General features: G+C 37.0%; 1 protein-coding gene across 1 annotated transcript; it reads left to right on the top strand.

Annotated features, from left to right (window-relative positions):
* Positions 1 to 13,836: 13,836 nt before the first annotated feature.
* Positions 13,837 to 18,532, top strand: LOC127179661 (calpain-1 catalytic subunit-like). The gene is made up of 11 exons (XM_051133329.1): positions 13,837 to 14,058; positions 14,199 to 14,268; positions 14,519 to 14,637; positions 14,802 to 14,935; positions 15,055 to 15,229; positions 16,865 to 16,936; positions 17,036 to 17,121; positions 17,234 to 17,308; positions 17,387 to 17,544; positions 17,868 to 18,031; positions 18,323 to 18,532. The coding sequence occupies exons 1-11, from the start codon at positions 13,837 to 13,839 to the stop codon at positions 18,530 to 18,532; spliced, it is 1,485 nt and encodes a 494-aa protein (XP_050989286.1).
* Positions 18,533 to 19,833: the final 1,301 nt, after the last annotated feature.

Here is a 19,833-nt window from a genome sequence, read left to right as displayed (position 1 = left end):
GATCTTTAACATTAGTTTAGTTCCTATTCTTGGAACTTTTCAATTAGTATTCCTGTTCAACTTTTCTCTTCTAATCTAATGCAAGGGAATCACTTTACACTTATCTCAAGAAATAAAAGGAAATAAACAACACAATAGTCCTCCTCCTGTAACTGATCCTGGTCAACCAAAAGGTATTTTGGTGTGTTTTTACAACTAATTAAAAGAGTGAAGTGGCATTTACAGTTGTTTGGGATTCTGAAAACCTCAGCACAGTGTGCATGGAGCTCTGCATCCAGAACTCTCATATGCTGCAGTGTGTAGAAATGTTTCTGCTTTTGTTTATGCATTTCTTTGCATTTTCAAATTTGTAATTGTGTTAAATGCATTATGCTCATAAAACACACATTATAGTTGTTTGTGCACATGCATACATAGACTAGTCAGTCACAGCATCTTTCAGCTACGAGTGAAACACGAGGCGGTGGTCTGAGGTTCATATTTCCCTGGCGAACAGCAGCTCTTCGCTGGTTTAGATTTCGGTGACACACCGGTATTAGAATTTGCATTATTTCAGTAAAAAGTGATTACAGAGAACAACTGAATACACTTAAAGGGGTCATCGTATGCAAAGTTCACTTTTTCATGTTGTTTGAACATTAATGTGTGTTGGCAGTGTATGAACAAATCTACCCTATAATGATAAAAATGCATGCAGTGGTTTTAATTAATCTGTAACCATAATATCCCCTTTTTCAAATCGAGCCATTCTCAGATGCCTGAGGCCGCTCCCACGATAGTTGATTGACATAAGCGTCTTACCTCAGACCAGCTGTCACAGTCCAGTAACTTTCCTTGTTTCGATGCCTGAGCAGGGATGTAAGTTAGACAAGAATATCTCCGATTGAGTGATTGAGGTGTTGTGTTGCTGGATGTAATAATGAACATAGTGGTCGTCATTTACTCCCGAAATCTGAGCCACTGAAGATGCAGTGGATTATGTTTGTTTGTGAAGGGAATGCGCCTCCCTATCTACATAAATGCGCCTATGTTCACGTAACTCATTCATGATTCAGCTTTGCCTACAGCAGAAGTGAGTATAAGTTTTTTTTTAAATGAATCTTTGCGATCACCTTTCCTAATAACGTGCTAGTTAGCAAGTTTAGCGGCTAAACGCTAAAGAGGCTCACCACTGCACAGAGAGAAAAGAGAGGGGCGGGGTGAGCAGAGCTCATTAACATTTATAGCAGCCTCGACCAGATCAGGATGATTTTTGCAGAGCTGATTTTGGCAAGTTAAAAAGTGTGTTGTTTTACACAACCATTGAGAATTTGTAAGTATAAAATAGACTTTTCATTAAGACCCTAAAGAATCATATCAACTTGTGGAAAATGGGCATCCGATGACCCCTTTAAATTAAAATAGTACTGTTAAATGTTACATTTATTTCTAAAATGCTTGTTAAACAAATTTAATTGTATGTAATATTGTAAACTATGTTGTATTCACCCAAATAAATCCAATAAATCCAACCCATTTTAAGCCAGCAATATAATAATTTTTAAACAATAGTTGACTTAAATAAAACAGCCCAGCATGTTGGGTAAAAACATTTAACCCAACCACCTGGGTCAAAATAACATGTGTTCTGTCCAATATTTACCCAGCACTGGGTTGCTAAATTTAGAGTGTACGAATTGGTCGTGAGATAGCTTTGTAGATTCTATGCATTTTAGACCATGTGTCTTGTGTGAAATTAGAATAACTAACGGTGGAATTGTCTAGCAATTTCAAGTTACATATGTGGCTATGTTGAATTTGTTTATCTCCTATACTGAACACTCAGCTATTTCCCAAATAGCTACAGTAATCCACATACAGGAGCATAGTAGCCATGTGGCTACAATGTGATTCACAATTGCAGTATCCTTTCTGAACTGCCTTCTAATTGTTTAATTTTTTAATTGGCATGATACATTCTAACCTGACAAATAAAATCATCATGACTAGTAGATCATGTGGAGGCTGAAGTTACCTCGAATCTTTGGCCAGGATAGAACAAATTAAAGGCTTCTGGAAGAATAGTGCAGTAGGCATGTCATCTGAGACCTTTTGATTTCTGTCTATTACTAATTTAGCAACTTGTATGAGAAAAGACTAAGTAAACTACACTTTTTGTTCTGAGCAAGCAGTAGGCAGCCAACTTAAAGGTATTAGTCACCCTCTGACTAAGTCTTGACTGGTGAATTTGTGATTGTGAGATGCACGTACTGCCAACATGCCACGTACTGGATTCCATAGTTGGGCCAGTGGGTTGTCCTTTCACTTGCTTCAATTCAAATAAATAAAACACTGCATCTGTAGTTGATCCAATAACCTCTTCTCTCCTTAAAATTCCTGGGTTCTCTGCCAAACATGGCTCCCTGTGCTTTCTCATTTAATTTGATATATTTAAATTATTATGTACTTCAGTAAATGTTCTTGCTAATTCTTCTGCTTTTAATTCTTCAGCGATCATCAGCTTCTTGGTCACCAGTATAACAAAGCCGCTTGTCCATCAATTGCTCAGTTTGGCTAAAAGCACGACTCAAGGAGAAGGGTCCTAGTAGTTCCAAGTGTCTTCCATTTTGGATAAGGAAAGGAAAGGAAAGGACAATGGATAATGGAGGCTACATGATCCTGTGAACCTTCAATGCAGCAGAATGTTTTCTGAACTTTTCCCCGGATCTGTGCCTTGACGCGAGCCTGTTTTTGAGCTCTACAGGCAGTTATTTTGATTTCAGGGCTTTTGCTTTGATATGCATTTTCAGCAGTTTGGCCTTTTCTGAGAGATGTGTACCTTTCCAAATCATACTCATTCAAATGAATTTGGCACAGTTTAACTCTGCTCAAAGTGTAGTAACATCTACAAACAATATGAATGCTCCTGAGCTAAAATTCAAGTGTCCCAGAAAAGGGTATGAATATTCATGAATCTGCTTGGGTCCTGCGCACTGTAGAGCGAGGTTATCGCATTCAGTTCGGCGCTCCGCTGCTGCCTTTCAACGGGGTTTTTCCCACTCTGGTGGGCCCGGAGCAGGGTCTGGTAATGGAACAGGAAGTAGCTACTCTCTTGAGGAAGGAGGCCATCGAGGTGGTCCCTCCTCCATTCAGGGAGTCTGGGTTCTACAGCCGGTACTTCATAGTTCCGAAGAAGGATGGGGGCCTGCGGCCTATTTTAGATCTGCTTCAGATGAACTGATCAGTCATGTGTCTGAAGTTCAAGATGCTGACCATCAAGCAAGTTGTGTCTCAAATCAAGTCCAAGGACTGGTTTGTCACGATAGATCTAAAAGACGCCTATTTCCATGTCTCCATCCTTCCTCAACACAGGAAGTTCCTAAGGTTTGCTTTCAGGGGCAAAGAATACCGATATTGGGTTCTTCCGTTCGGCCTAGCGCTCTCCCCTTGCACTTTCACAAAGTGTGTGGATGCAGCTCTGACTCCTCTGCAACTCCAGGGCATCCGCATACTCAATTATATCGACGACTGGTTGATCCTTGCTCAAACAGAGCAAATGGCGGTTCAACATCGAGGTGTTGTTCTCGCTCACATGAAAGAGCTGGGGTTGAGAGTGAACGACAAGAAGAGTGTGCTTTCTCCATCACAGAGAACCACTTATCTAGGTGTGGTGTGGGATTCGAGCATGATGCAGGCACGTTTGTCACCTGCTCGGATTGAGTTGATCCTCGCTGCAGTTGCAAGAGTGAGAAAAGGCCGGTCACTCACTGTGAAGCAGTTTCAACAACTGTTGGGTCTGATGGCAGCAGCGTCCAACGTGATACCTTTTGGCCTGCTGTACATGAGACCCCTACAGTGGTGGCTCAGGACCAAGGGGTTCTCCCCGAGGGGAAACCCATTTCGCATGATCAAGGTCACGCGGCAAAGCCTATGTGCCTTGGACATGTGGAAAAAGCCTTGATTCCTGTCTCAGGGCCCGATGCTTGGAGTTCCTTGTCGCCGCGTAACGCTAACGACAGAATGCGTCCCTCACCGGTTGGGAAGCGGTCATGAGTGGCCACCCTGCCTATGGTCTGTGGAGTGGTTGCCATCTTTCGTGGCACATCAACTGCCTGGAGATGCTGGCCGCGTTTCGGGCTCTGAAACATTTTCTCCCGGACCTAAGAGATCGCCATGTGCTGGTGCACTCCCACCAGGGAGGTCTGCGTTCGTGCCTCTTGTACAAGCTGGCGCACCAGATCCTTGTGTGGTCCCAGGACAAACTCCTCTCTTTGAGAGCAGTTCACATGCAGGACATCTGCAATGCTGCGGGTTGGTCAATGCCCCTTGCTTTCGTCAGGTTCTATGACCTAGACCTGCGAGCGCTCCGGGCTGTTCTGTCCTTCGCTCTAGCACACACTAGGCAAGGACTTGGAATTATGGGGGTGTGGGCATCTCATTCCCCAATGCGTTTTCAACGCAGCTCGAGTTCCTGAAGGGGAACGTCCCAGGTTACGTATGAAACCATGGTTTCCAGAGGGAACGAGACGCTGCATCTCGGGCCATACTTCCAGCATCCCTGTGAGCGCTTGCTTCTTTCTTGAAGCTGAATGCTGGTTCTGGCGCACATGCTTTTAAGCTTCCTGGTCTATGACGTCACCCGCCTCTGACGTCTTGCTTCTCTATTGGATTGATTGAACATATGATTCAGAGCGTGGTCACGCTGAAGGCATTCCCCAATGCATTTTCGACGTAGCATCTCATTCCCTCAGGGAACTATGGTTACATACATAACCTGGGATGTTCTAGACGAATGAGAACATGCATTTACTTGCACAAAACAGAGTATTTGCTCAAAATGAATAAAAACAGTGCAATGCAAACTCTGAATGTGGCACATCCCATTTTAACTAATGTCTTTGCTGCTAAACTTTTAATGAGTAACATTGGTTGTGTGTATTATTATAGTTTATGGAATATTTTAATTATGTACAAAAATGTTTAAATAATCATCTTTTATTTATTTATTTATTTTCCTGGTTTATAAGGTATAAGAACTTAGCAGTGGCTGGGACAGACTTTCAGTATCACCTTCACTTAAAACGATACAAATTAAACCTGTTAACATGAAATAAGCCTGCTCCTGAGCAGGTTTGAGCTAATGGACTTGCTGTAACACCAACTCCAGAGGCCTGTTCTTTGTACCTTACTTAATACAACTGTGATAACTTGACAGATGTCTGATCTTTTAATCCTGATCACTGATCTCTGTCTAAGTTAGAGGATTTGATTCAAATATCTGGATTAAGTTGTCTGAGACTACTTAGAGTTGTCATGTTTATTCGTAAGGGCAAGTATATTAATATATATTAATACTCTAAACCATGATCAGCAGTGCAGTGATTAGCTGGCGGCAAAACAACAACGTAAAGGTCAATGAAACACCCTAGATAGGAAATGGCATAAAAGTTGTAATACATGAATACAATGTGTATAGACTTTGTTTTACAGTATTGCAATTAGCAATTCATTTAATTGGAAGCAGATTTGTTATATGTGACTGCATTAATTAAACTTTCTTAATCCATATGATCCACGTTAAGACATTACTGACTGTGTTTAAAATAACTGTGCATCATAAAAGCATTTTGAGATTTGAGAAGTGAGTCTGCATCTGCATCAAAGCCATCCGCATAAAAGCTCACCATTCAAATTAATGCATGGCTCAGATGTACAGAATGTGTGCATGACTGCAATGAAATTATGAGATAATTATTCCTTCACAAATAAATCTCTCAGTGAGTAAAATTGTGTCTATTATTACAGCAACATTTTAAAATCATTCATTTAAAATTATTTTTCATGGTCAAATAAGGTACACTTGTAAAAAATTGTGAATAAAAGTGGCTGGGACAGACTTTCAGTATCACCTTTACTTAAAATGTTTTAATCTAATCCTGTTTACATGAAATAAGCAACAATATAATCCAGCTAACTGTGTAATCCACATACAAAGAACAAACCCCTGGATGAGCTTTCAAAGAACCTGACAATCCTGGATCATGTCAAATAATCAACAATAAATTCTAGCTAACTGAGTAATCCACGTATGAAGAACCTCTGAGCAGCAGATATGGTAAGATCAGTGTTGGGGGTAATGCATTACAAGCAGCATAAGTTAAGTAATCATCTTCTTTTTTTCTTACTTACAAATATAGAGTTACTTTTCCAAATAAATAACGCCAGTTACTTTGTTTCCCCATTTTATTGACTGACAGGTCTCCTGTCCCCATGTTGAGAGAAACTGGGTGTAACTGCAATCCTGTTGTGTGCACTGTGTAAATATGATGATGACTGTAGTTCTAGACAAATGAGAACATGCATTTACTCATCTTACTTGCACAAAAACAGAATATTTGCTTAAAATGAATAAAAACAGTACAATGCAAACTCAGAATATGACACATCCCATTAACTAATCCCATAACTAATGTCTTTGCTGCTAACCTTCAGTGATTGAGTTCAACCACACTAATGAACAAAGATGACTTCAGATAAACATAACATTTGTGTTATTTTATTTTTCTGAATCTTCTCTTGCATTATATTTCTCATGCAATCAAGAACGGCAGCACAATTGTAAGGCTTGTTTGAGTGGCACCCTATACTATACAGACATGGATTTACATTTACTGCAGCCTGATATTTATTCTTTTGGTGTGAAAGGTGCCTTGCTCAAGGGTCTCACCTCAGTTGTGGTAAAGAGAGTGGATATTCACTCACCTCACCTACAATCCCTGCCGGACCTGAGACTCAAACCTGCGACCTTTTGATTACAAGTCCAACTCTCTAACCACTAGGCCAACTGCCCTGTGTCTGTGTGTAAGGCAAACCACCTCTGAGACGAGGCTGCTTACACTAGGTGGGCGAGAGCAACTTCACGCTTTGCAAATAGCAGGTCGCTGCTGAAACTGGGCTGCATATATTGAGTGAGCGAATAAGCAGCGAGAGCTTACTGCACTTGCACGTGATAGACCGTTTCTCTGAGACAGGGTCTGCTCATGTCGAAAACTGCCCTATGCTCTGCACACGGCTGACCACTGCTCCAAGGCACGATTGCTTATCGCCTGAATGAGAGAGCAGCTGGAACTTTTCAGTGCTCTCTACATGTCTGACCATTGCATTGAAACAGGAACTGCTTAGATCGCGTCAGTTAGTGAGCGACCACCAGGGTTTCTGTGCCCTGTACATGGCTGACCGCTGCTCCAAGGCAGGGGATGCTTATAACACGTGAAAGAGTAAGTGACTATGTCTCCTCCATGCTCTGGACACTGCTGACCACTGCACTGAGATGGGGGCTGGTTACGCCACATAAGTTAGTTTGTGTACCCTGTACACAGCTGGCTGCTGCTTCAAGGCAGGGCCTGCTTGTAGCATGTGAACGAATGAGCGACTGAGACTCCTCAAATCACTGCTTACTGCTGACCGCTTTGCTGAGGCAGGGGACTGTTTGCATCACATGAATGAGTGAGCGACTGGGATTTTTCTATGCTTTGTTCATGGCTGGCTGCTGCTCGCATCCAGTAAATGATTGAGTGATTGGAAGTGTCCTAGGCAGGGGGCTTCTTACCTTGCTACCCAAAGCGTTAAAGCCTTAGTTTGCAGGAGGATAGACAAACTTAGCACTGCATCTGTGTGGGACAGCCCAGGGCCACCCCTATGTCATCCAAAGTGTTCATGTCTTTCTTTCTTTAGTCGCAAAGAATTTAAGGTTTTTGAGTAAAACATTCCAGGATTTTTCTTCATATAATGGACTTCAATGGTAGCCAACAGGTTGAAGGTCCAAACTGCAGTTTCAATGCAGCTTGAAAGGCCTTACTGAAGACAGAAAGACATGAGCATTTTGGATGACATGGGGGTGAGCAAATTATCAGAAAATTTTCATTCTGGAAGTGAACTAATCCTTTAATAAATGAACAAGGTCTCTTACATCTTAGATCCAAGTATTGTTATGTGGTCTAGAGCAGGGATAGGCAACGTCAGTCCTGGAGTGCCGATGACCTGCAGAGTTTAGCTCCAACCCTAATCAAACACACCTGAACAAGCTAATCAAGTTCTTCAGGATTACTAGGGCTACAGGCAGATGAGGATTTTTTTCAGGGTTAAAGCTAAACTCTGCAGTACATCGGCACTCCAGAACCAACGTTGCTTATGCCTGGCCTAGAGTGTTAACGCTGCAGTGAACTTTGACGAGCGATACGATCCACAAACAAACAGAGGAGGATGATGGCGGTTCAGCATATACAAGGATAAAGGGTTGCTATTTTTAGTTTCCACATTCTTATTTTAATGAATGCAAAACAAAAGTGAAACAAAAGTTAAATGTGTTCAGAAAAGTTCTCACAGTTTTAGTGAAAATGATGTAAATTATAAACAAAGTATGAAAAATGTCCTGAGTTTTCATGTTGTTAGATTTTTAACAAAAATGAAATTTGTATCAAGGGGTGGGGTAAAATGCCCCCCAGTCTGACAAAGCAACATTTACAGCAAAATCAGTGTACAGGCAGTTTTAGCTTAACTTAAATTAAAAAGAATATAATTAATAATTATGAATTACAAAATTATAATAGTCTATTTGAAACATTTTGTTAGCTGACACTAACTGGCTAGCTAACTAGCTACCTGATGCCAACTTGAGTAAATGTTTACATATTGAATCCAAATATTTTTATTTAACCAACTAAAATTTGAATTTGAATTTGATGGAAAATCAAAGGATTTGATGTTCAGAACAGAGTAACTACAGTAATTGCGATTTACAGCGATTTACCCACTGGCTATTATACTTTCTACAGGCCCCAGTGTTCTCATATTATATATAACCGTAATGTTCTACAAAACAACAAGCTTTAAAACACTTTTTTACTTACTGGTGTAAAATAAGATAATTTACTGTGATTTTATCTTGTGGTTATTTTCCCTCACTCTACCCTATTAGAGTAGGTCGTTGTTTTCAAATAACCTCATCTAAATACATAAGCCAATAATAAGCTAGTTTCAGTGATTTTTATGACAAGAATGTACTGCAATTACATTAAAATGCATCAGTATGTCAGTATGTTCAAATGCTCAACGCTGCCAAAACACACGTAACTGACTACAACACAAACACAGCATCACGCTTTATCACGTTTGTTGTTTTTAGGTTGTGTTTTGACTTGTCGTAGCATTTGCATATTATTGCTCTTTTGTTGATTTTGAATGCTTACATTGTTCTCGGTTGTAAGTCACTTTGGATAAAGGCGACCGCATAATAACTAAATGTAAATGTTAATGTTGTGTAACCAAAATCCAAACTAAAAAGAAGGGCTCCAATGTCAGCCTGACGTTATATTGACATCCGGTGCCTGCTGGGACTCTCTGACTGAACTAGAAAGGAGCAGTAGCCAATGAGAAAGTTGGCAAGTTAAAGTAAATGTCAGCATGGCCATTACACCATGAATCTTAACTTAGACCTACTGACAAACAGCAAACTTTGGATCTGCTGAATGTGTATTTTTCAAGCATTTTTTGTAGCGTTCACTGTTATTTTTTTTGTACAGTGATGACTAGTGAAAAGTGTTTCTATTAATTGATTTCATTTTTGGGTGAACTATTCACTTAATTAGCATTCTACACACTTTTAATATTAATCATGCTGGGCACAGCCACTTATTGTGGTATCATTGTAATTACTGCTGTAAATAGTCAGTCAAACAACATGTACGTTGCTACAAAATATATATTTATTTTCATTCAGTTTGGTGCATTAAGTTAGACTGGTAACACTATACAATAAGGTGTCATTTGTTAACATTAGTTAATGTGTTGACCAACATGAATAAACAATAAACAATACATTATCGCACTATTTATTCATATTTGTTAATGTTAGTTCAAAATACAGTCGTTCGTTGTTAGTTCATATTAGTTCGCTGTGCATTAACTAATGTTAACAAACTTTTGATTTTAATAATGCATTAGTGAATTCTGAAATTAACTAAGATTTATAAATGATGTACACTGTAAAAAACAATTTGTTGAGTCAACCCGGCTGCCTTAAAATTTTAAGTTCAGTCAACTCAAAAAAAGTTTATTCAACTTGAAATGTTAAATTATACTAAGTGACAACTTAGATATTTGAGTTGAATCAACTTAAAATTTTAAGGCAGCTGGGTTACTTACACATCTGTTAAGTTTAGCAAACACAAATATCTAAGTTGTTACTTAGTACAACTTAACATTTCAAGTTGAATAAACATATTTTTGTTGACTGAATTAAAAATTTTAAGGCAGCAGGGTAACAAATTATTTTAAGCTGACTCAACAAATAGTTTTTTATTTTTTACAGTGTAGAAGAACTGTTCATTCTTAGTTCATGTTAACTAATGAACCGTATTGTAAAGTGTTACCATTAGACCTTTAGTAATAGATACTTTTACATTATTTGCTCTATACAAGTGCAGAAATGAAATCTTCCAAACAAAGAACTCGCCGCGATTAAGATGTGGAAAGACATGTTACACAATGACCACAACTCCTCATAAGAGTTTTGAAAAATGAGCAACAACCAAGGAACAATAATGATCGCTTCACGTCAGAAATGATACATTGTAATAGATAATGATTTAAATTATTTTGTGTTCCAAATTCCAAAACTTTGCCATTTATCAATGTGTTGTTCAAAACGTTAAGCTTTGGGTCCCCTTAGTTAACATTAGTTAATGCATTAGCTAACATTAACTAACACTGAGCAATACAATATTGTAATATCGTTGTTACAATATTATATATTAATCTTTGTTACTGTTTATAGCTCAGATCCATTAAATGAATGAATTCTATTAAATTAATTAAATGTTAACAGACACAACTTTTGTTTTTAATTATGTATTATGTTGAAATGAACATTTACTAAGAATAATATATGCTTTAGAAGTATTTTCCATTGTTTCTTGCCCATGCTTGCATTATCCAGCTCCTGTCTGGATGTGCTGTGTGTTTGTTTTAATAAATCCTTTTGCTGCATTTGGATCTTCCTCTTGTCATTTTTCCCCTCACACATGGGTTACAACTCTAAAAGTCATGGAAGGTATATAGGACGTACTAACAATGTTACTGACATGTTTATTACTAAAAAAACAAAACAAAACAAAAAAGCCCACGAAACAGTGCTACACATGTAAAGCAAGATTTACCATAAACAGACATCTCAGAGATCTATACTGTTTAATTAAAAATCTAAATTTCGACAAAAACAGCTTGTGGTCTTTTTTTAATATGTCCAATGAGAGGAATATAAAGTTAAAGGGTTAAACTGGCAATCTTGATACCATGCTAATGTTTAGAATCTGAATATTCATTGCAGGTTTAAACAAGCGGAATCCCACTCTAATTGTTTTTAAATCTAGTACTCTTCAGCATGTCATTTAATGAATGGCTCTAGCATATTAAAGACATGATGAAATACGGATGAATGTGAAGGGATCAACGGTAAATACTAACCCAGTCAACAATTTGATCTCACAGTGATCTCACCATGAGCTTCCAGGATACTCATGATGTGGTCACAATTTGAGCTAACAGTTGACAATGAGCTAAGTGTAACCGCAGCTCACTCACTGCTTGCTCATATTGGTCAGTTATATCACAAACATCATGTAGAATTAAGTTAATATTTAATTTCCATCAAAGTATTTCAAAAATTCAGTTTGCTTGTTTATTTTGTATTCTTTTCATTTGACGGATGCATTCAGATTCTGGTGTTTTGATGACTTCTTTTCACTTTCATATGTTTTTTTTTTTCCTTGAAAAGACTTGCCACATCCTGAAACACAGACAGCAGTGTTCACATACAACAAACTTCTAAATCATTTCAGTCCATAATACACTTATACAGCCCTTATGACAATTAACCAAGGTTTTACTACAAATAAACCACAAAATCATGGTTGCTGTAGTTAAACAAAGGTACCCACAAATTAACCATGGTTTTGCTACACTAACCATAGTTTAACCATGGTATTTGTAAAATTGTGGTTAGTCAATATGCCAAAAAAAAAACGAAAAAAAAAAACCTTTTACTATAATAATATGGTTATTTTTTTTGTAAGGACGTACAGACGGTTTGCTAACAAGTTTGCCTGCAAGATCCATGTTTTTCCAGTGTTGAGAAACAGGAAAACAGGAAGATGAATGTCCCTCTAGTGCCTCCTTTTAACCTGCTCAACATTTTGAATTTACTTTGAGCTCACACATTACTCACTTACAGTATGAGAATGGTGTGATGTCACTGTGATCATTGCATGATCTCACATGTTGACTAGTATAGTATAAAAAGCATAAAAAAACAGACAGACACTGTGAAAAAACACTCCTTTTAGGGTAACTTCCTGACCAACAGATTTAACCGATCGTTGCAGGTAATATGCATTTTTATTGTGATATTGTAGTTAATTTAAAACATATTTTATGTTTATCCTGCACAGATATATTTTATTCAAACATGATTAACAAGAATAGTACATAACAAAGTACTTGTAAATAATTTCTCACTAATCAGCACAAATAAACCTTAAAAGTTTAGAATATTATTTGTTTTTTTTTTTTAAACTTGTATGTGTATGTGACTTTAATATCACCGAGATGGTGTATTGGGACAGATAAGCTAGTTAGGACAGGATTTGGACAGTTGATAAGGTACAATGGGGATAAAGGCACACCCCTAAGAAAAAAAGTGTTTTTTTCGCTGCGCCAAAAGTGTATATGATTGCTGAAAAATATATATGTTTGTATTGAACATTTATGGAGCAACAGATTTTGTGTGAAAATAAATCATACTAGTCATTTGTTTTGTTTAAAAATCGTATAAATGTATGAGGTGGCAAAGGGGGCCTTTTACCCCACACACGTTAAAGGCACACCGTATTGATACAAATACTTTGGCCAAAATAATGTTTGTTTGTTTTTTTTTTAAATAATGTATAAGTTAATACTTGCTCAAAACAATCACTTTAACAAAATGTGTACTATTTTCTTGTTTTGATAAATAAAAGAAATCATTTTGTTCAATACATATATTGTCCTTAAAACATGTTAACATAAAACATATATTTTAAAATACAGAAACGAAATCATTTTAAAATGTAAAGATTCTGAAAGCATTGAAGGGGATCCCATAGTAGTAACAGTAGTAACAACAAATGATATTTTATTATATGATATGATTAATATAATGTTTTTAACTACGATGATTTCATTCTAAACATGGTGATTATCTCTAAGATGGACACCCAACATAATATAAGATATTTACCATCTGAATCTAACAATGTCGTGTCAACAAATGGAAAAGTCAGCCTATTAATTATCATGTTAATTATTGTGCCTTTTAGCCCCAACAGCAGGGACGCATTTTATCCCAAATACCATACTTTTACATATTCTTTCATTATTTAAAAACTGCTGCTTTAATTATCTTAAACAAATATATATATATAATTTAAGCAATTCACATTTATTATTTAAATCTACAACATTTAAAAAAAATCATCAAATATTAGTTCAAGTAAGCACAGAATCGACTGTTGACCACGATCGCGTCAAAGATCAGGCAAATTTGCACGTGTATGTTGAAAAGCAGATGTTTTGGAAAGTGCTACGCCACATTTTTCTGCCATCTAGTTTTTTAGAGAAAAAAAATAATATCAAAGGTGCCCTTTACCCCGATGTGCCTTTAGCCCCGTTGTACCCTACTATTAAAGAAGATTAATTCCAATAAATAGCTCTTCAAATATCTTTTTGTGGTTTGTCTCCTGAATAAAGCTCTTCTGAGTGAAAATGCCTCCTCCTGCTAAGAGCTGTGATGTGCGTGACATGGGGGCTTTAACTAGCCCTTTAAAGTTCCTGGATCAAGACTACCAGAAGCTGCTCCAAGAATCTCTAAGCAGAAAAGAGTTGTATACTGATGAGTTGTTCCCACCAAACAGCTGCTCTATTGGCAACTTATCTCATAAACGAAACAAAATAGACTACAGTCAAATCGTATGGAAGAGGCCATCTGTATGTAAACAATGCTGTATTTCTCTTTCTGTATATACTGCACTATGTTCCATCACTGCTGCCACTGTTTTTACAAAAAATCTTTGTTGTATGGCTCCATGTGATTACTTCAGAATGCTTTGTTCATTCTTTCTCTTAAGGAACTGGTGACAAACCCATGTTTTATTGTAGATGGAGTATCCAGGTTTGACTATAAACAAGGGCATTTAGGTAAGTTTGGGTTTATTTGGGGACTAGCCCTATAAAGTGTCCCCATAGACAACAACAACAACAAAAACAAAACAGTATGGCCTAAGGAACTCAGATTAATTGTTTATTTGCACAGCAACTAAAGTAACATGTCTAAATCACAATATGTTGAAAACTTTCTAGAAAGGTTTTAGATAAAATAGAAGAATTTATAGAAGCTTTACTATTGTGCTTATTCAAACTGATTGCAAGTTCTCATTCATGTGTTTAGGAAACTGCTGGTTTTTGGCATCAGTTGGGGCTCTAACCTTTCAGAAAGACATCACAAAGCAAGTCATTCCAGCTGAACAGTCATTCAGCAAGAATTATGCTGGGATATTTCACTTCAAGGTAAGTTTAGTATTATTTACAAGATCATTTTAGTAGTATTATTTCTTCTTTTTATTTTTTTTTAATTATCATTTTTGAAGATTAAAAAACTTGAAAAAAAGTTGACTCTTTTTAGCCCTTACCCATTTTCCTTTAGATTTCTCTGTTTGTAAATTATCTTACAGTTCTGGAGGTTTGGGGAGTGGATTGATGTTGTCATTGATGATCTACTACCAACATTCAATGAAAAGCTTGTTTTTGTTCATCCAAAAACATCGAATGAGTTTTGGCCTGCCTTGCTAGAGAAAGCTTATGCCAAGTAGGTGCTTTTAGATATTTTGAAATAGAACGTTTTTTTGTTTTTTTTTTGTTTTTTAATATTAATGAGTTATTTTTTGTTTTAAAAAATATATATATTTCTTTTTTCTGTCTTTACAGGGTTTGTGGATCTTATGCAGATCTAGATTCTGGCAGAAGATCCGAGTCTATGTTAGATTTCACTGGTGGGGTGCACTTGCACTTTGTGCTGAATGAAGCTCCTGCTTACCTTTGGAACATTATGAAACGTGCAGCCAGGGCACAATCCCTCATGTGCTGTGGTACTCATAAAGGGGTAAGACTTCACATAATCCTAAATTCAGTTTTATTGACAAATGGCATAAACACTGATGTACCAATAAAGTGCCTTGCGAAAGTATTCATACCCCTTCATTTTTTTGTTTTATGTTGCAGCCTTATGTTGAACTGCTTTAAATTGTTTTTTTTGTTTTTTTTCCCCACATCAGTTTACACTTGATACACCATAATGATGAAGCAAAAAACAGATTTGTGACAACTTTGCAAATGTATAAAAAATAAAACACTAAAATAAGTACATTGCATAAGTATTCATACCCTTAACTCAGTACTTAGCTGAAGCACCTTTGCAGCCTCAAATCTTTTTGGGTATGATGTGACAAGCTTTGCACATCTTCATTTGGCAATTATCTTCCATTCTTCACATCTCAAGCTCTGTCAGCTTGGATGGGGGCTGGCAGACATTTTCAGGTTTCTCCAGAAATATCTGACTGCGTTCAAGCTAAGGCTCTGGCTGGACCACTCAAGGACATTCACAGAGTTGTCTATAAGCCACTCTTGCTGTGTACTTAGGGTCATTGTCCTGTTGGAAGGTGATTTTTTTCAGAAGTCTTCCCCAGATCTGTGCTTTGAGGCAAGCCTGTCTCTGAGCTCTACAGGCAGTTATTTGATCTCAGGGCTTAGTTTTTGCTTTGATATGCATTTTCAGCTGTTTGACCTTGTCTGAGTGGTGTGTGCCTTTCCAAATCATACTCATTCAAATGAATTTGAACAGTTTAACTCCACTTGAACTGTAGTAACATCTACAAGTGATATAAGTGCTCCTGAGCTAAATTTCAAGTGTCCCCAGTATGAATACTTATGCAGTGGAATCATTTCAGTTTTTTATTTCTAATAAATTTGCAAAGTTGTTACAAACTTAGAAAGTTGTTACAAACTTAGAGTGTAGATTGATGTGGACAAAAAAGTAATTTAAAGCAGTTTAACATAACAAACGTGAAAAAAAAGAATACTTTCGCAAGGCACCGTACATATTTGCAAAGGCTTTGCAGAACTGTTCTCAAAGATGGGGTCATAAATTGAATAAAAAATTAATGAAAGAATCATTATTTTTTTTTTTTTTTCCTGCATTTCACCACCGTTCTAGTTTGTTTCCTAATCTAGCCTTCAAATACATCTGGTATCACTATTGTATACTATGAATATTGTTGGCTCTGTGGCAAACTGAATTTGTAAGTTGTTTTGGATAAAAGCATCTGCTAAATAAATAAATTTAAATGTAAAATAAGTTATGAATGCAAATTAAAAATTGATCTGATAAGTATTGCTGTATAGAACAAACCTCATAAATGTTATAGCCTACCACAGGGGTGGCCAAAGTTGGTCCTGGAGAGCCACAGTCCTGCTCCAACCTGCAGGATCCATGTTTTGCGCCAACCTTGATTAAAATTTACCTACCTGTAGCTTTCTAGTAACTCTAGATGTTGATTAGCTTCTTCAGGTTTGTTTGATTAGGGTTGGAGTTGAACTTTGCAGGGCTATGGCTCTCAAGGACCAATGTTAGCCACTGCTGGTCTAACGTCATAAATACTGTTTTTTAGAAAATACTGGAAAATACAGCTTTACTGAAGTGTTTCTAAGAACTAAAAATGAGCTGTGTGTGTGCTTTCAGGAAGCACATAAACATTGTCCGTCCAACGGCATAGTAGGTGGTCATGCTTACACTGTGACGGGTGTTTCCAAGGTAAGACCACAGAAAATGATATCTTCATCTATAGATCAAGGTTTCATTGCTAGAAAACAACAACAATATGACAGTGCTAGTCTTGGTTTTGTTGAATAGGTGATGAGTAACAGTAACCCAGTTAAGCTGGTGAGAGTTTTGAATCCTTGGGGACGCAAAGAGTGGACTGGAGACTGGAGTGACCAGTAAGTGTTGTTTTCATGTATTGATCGTAACAACTTCACAAGTCCTGCAGAAAGTTGCTATTTGTAAACATTTTGTATAATTAAACCATTATATCACTCGTAATTCTTTAAGATCACCTTTGTGGAGCACTGTAAGTGGGACGGAAAGTAAGAAGTGCCATGAAGTGTTGGACAATGGAGAGTTCTGGTGAGCGTAAACCATTTTTTTCAGATATGAATCACATATTGGCTTTGATTTACTTAGGATCACTTATGTGTACTGCAGGATGTCAGTGGAGGATTTCACCAAATTCTTTAAAAGCCTGGATATCTGCTGCCTGTCTGCTGATTTTCTGGACAGATCCTCTGGATGTCATTGGAAATCACAACGTTGTATTGGCGAATGGACTGAAAATACAGCTGGTGGTTCCATACAAACATTGGGTAGATATACGTTTAGTGATATAGTTATTTATTAGTAATATTAGAAATTAAAGAAAAAAAAATACATATGTGCGTGTATGTGTGTGTGCAAATGTTGGACACTCATAAAACATAATGGGAGAAACATACTAACTTTTCTACACTTTATGGATTTACATGTGTAAAGTTGTTCTTCTTTTCTCCAATGGCCTTCTAATTAATATTTGTATAAGCAGTTTTGATATTTCAGGTTGTTATTTAAATTCATCCATTAATAGAGTGCAGATGACAATTGTTTAACATCCCATCTGATTTTGATTTATTACTCTTTTGCTGTGTTGCAGAGACTTTCTGCAAAAACCCTCAGTTTCGAGTGAGGATTGAGGAACTTAATGAGGCCTGTCCTCATGAGGATGCTGAAAACATAGTGGTTTCTCTCATCCAGAACAACAAGAAAAGACACAGAAAAGAACAAAAACACTACAATATTGGTTTCTATGTTTTTGAGGTTAGTACTGACTAGTCTAGACAGATCATTATGGTTTAATACTGTAATTGTACTAAAAGCTCAAGAAAATTGATAAAATATTACCTGGAAAATATTTACTTTATATAAAGTTGTAGCATTTATTCTGTTGTTATCATTGCATAGTTAGACGTAAAGAATTCAATTCATATTTATTCCTAAAGCACATAAACAATATGCATACATCTAAAATTGATAGAAAATATTACCTATTGTCTTCAGAACCTTTCTGAAGGTTCAGAACCTTTAATTTCATATTCCATATCTTTTTAGATGAAAGGTGAGCAAGTGGAAGGTGGCCAGAGGAAGGTTTTTGATTGCACAAACCCTGTGGCAGAGTGTTTCGCATATCAAAGAGAAGTGATGAAATTCTTAAGGCTAGAGCCAGGAGAGTATCTGATTGTACCATGCACTGAGAATCCTGGTGAAACTGCCTCCTTTGTCCTCTCTGTTTTCTCAAAGCACGAGACATACTTTGAGTAAGTATGGTGCAGCATGAAACTTGTTGTTAATTGTCATTCAGCTCAACAGCTCTGTTGTCATTGCTTGATCATGATATAATCTCATAATAAAATGGCAGCATGTATTTTAAACAACATTTGTTTGTATGATAAAAAGATAAATAAAAGGCAAATTAGTTTAGCCATTTCATAAACAATACAAGGTAAAATACAACTGAATTTTAAATCTTTTGAAAGCAAAGTTTCAGAAATAAAAATATAGTAGAAAATGTTGGATATACATGAATTTGACTGAGGTTTGCCTATTAGCTCATGTCATCAATTTGTTTTCTCTTTCCAATAGGTGTTTTGAAGGAGGAGACAATCCCTGATTAGAGTAAAGCCTGTCACACATCGTTCTTGGAGAACATTCTTCATTCTTATGCTTATCCACATTTTTCTGTGTGCTTTCATGATCATTCCAAAATGTTTGAGTAAAAATTTTATTTATTTATTTATTTATTTTGAATCAGTTTAATTTATCCCTACATGTAATCTCGTTTGACGTCCTTGAGGAAGAGGTTAAGGCTAAGATTAAGATTAAGACCAAAACTATATGTTAAATGTAACAAAGACAAAGATGAGGAATATCTTCCAGTAAACAGACAAAGCTTTAGCTAAGCTGATGACCTACATCTAAAAATATGGGCAATGATAAGGAGCATAACCTCACTTAACTTCCAAACCTGGAGAAGTTGACAGAGAAGAGAGTATAACGACTTACGGGAACGATGAATGGGAACTCGCACTGCGTCCTCTAGAGGACACTTTGGGGAATGTCTTCAGTAGGAGCATTGCAATCAGTTTAAAAGTCCAATCCGAATGAAGATGCTCCATATAAAGAGCTCAATCTGAATAAAAATGCTTAAACCGAAACTATAATCGGTTTGAGAGGGGTGGGATAAACCTTTCTATAAACTGAACAAAATTAAAATCTTGCCATGTAAAAGCATTAAACCGATCACTTTGCATCTACCTCAAGCAGAACAGATGGCATGCCAAGGTGAGGGGCATTCGAGGGCCGTGTCCCCCTGTTCATCCTCTCCCCTCCTTGCTAAATGTGATGGATTTCGAAAGCGAAAGTGACCTGTAAAACAGCGCGCATATGAAAGCAACTGCTCACGTTCACGATTGAACCTTTGAATCATTGTTCAGTAACTCTTGGTAAGAAATTGTGTATTTGTAACATCTCATGTAAACAGTCCACCAAATCTTTCAATCGGAATGACAAAAAAAGTGTACATGTAAACGTGGCTAGTGTGACCGGTGTTTTAAGTGCATGAA

The sequence above is a fragment of the Labeo rohita genome, chromosome 17 (genome assembly GCF_022985175.1).
Source record: "Labeo rohita strain BAU-BD-2019 chromosome 17, IGBB_LRoh.1.0, whole genome shotgun sequence".
In the NCBI taxonomy this organism is placed as follows: domain Eukaryota; kingdom Metazoa; phylum Chordata; class Actinopteri; order Cypriniformes; family Cyprinidae; genus Labeo; species Labeo rohita.
The sequence above is the reverse complement of the archived record's forward strand: the minus strand, read 5'-3'. Positions and strand labels throughout refer to the sequence as shown.

Bases quoted from the DNA above. Each gene is read 5' to 3' on its own strand.
- LOC127179661 (XM_051133329.1), top strand. From the start codon at position 13,837: ATGCCTCCTCCTGCTAAGAGCTGTGATGTGCGTGACATGGGGGCTTTA. The intron at 14,936-15,054 runs GTAGGTGCTTTT...CTGTCTTTACAG, and splicing joins CTAGAGAAAGCTTATGCCAA to GGTTTGTGGATCTTATGCAG. The intron at 18,032-18,322 runs GTTAGTACTGAC...ATATCTTTTTAG, and splicing joins TTGGTTTCTATGTTTTTGAG to ATGAAAGGTGAGCAAGTGGA.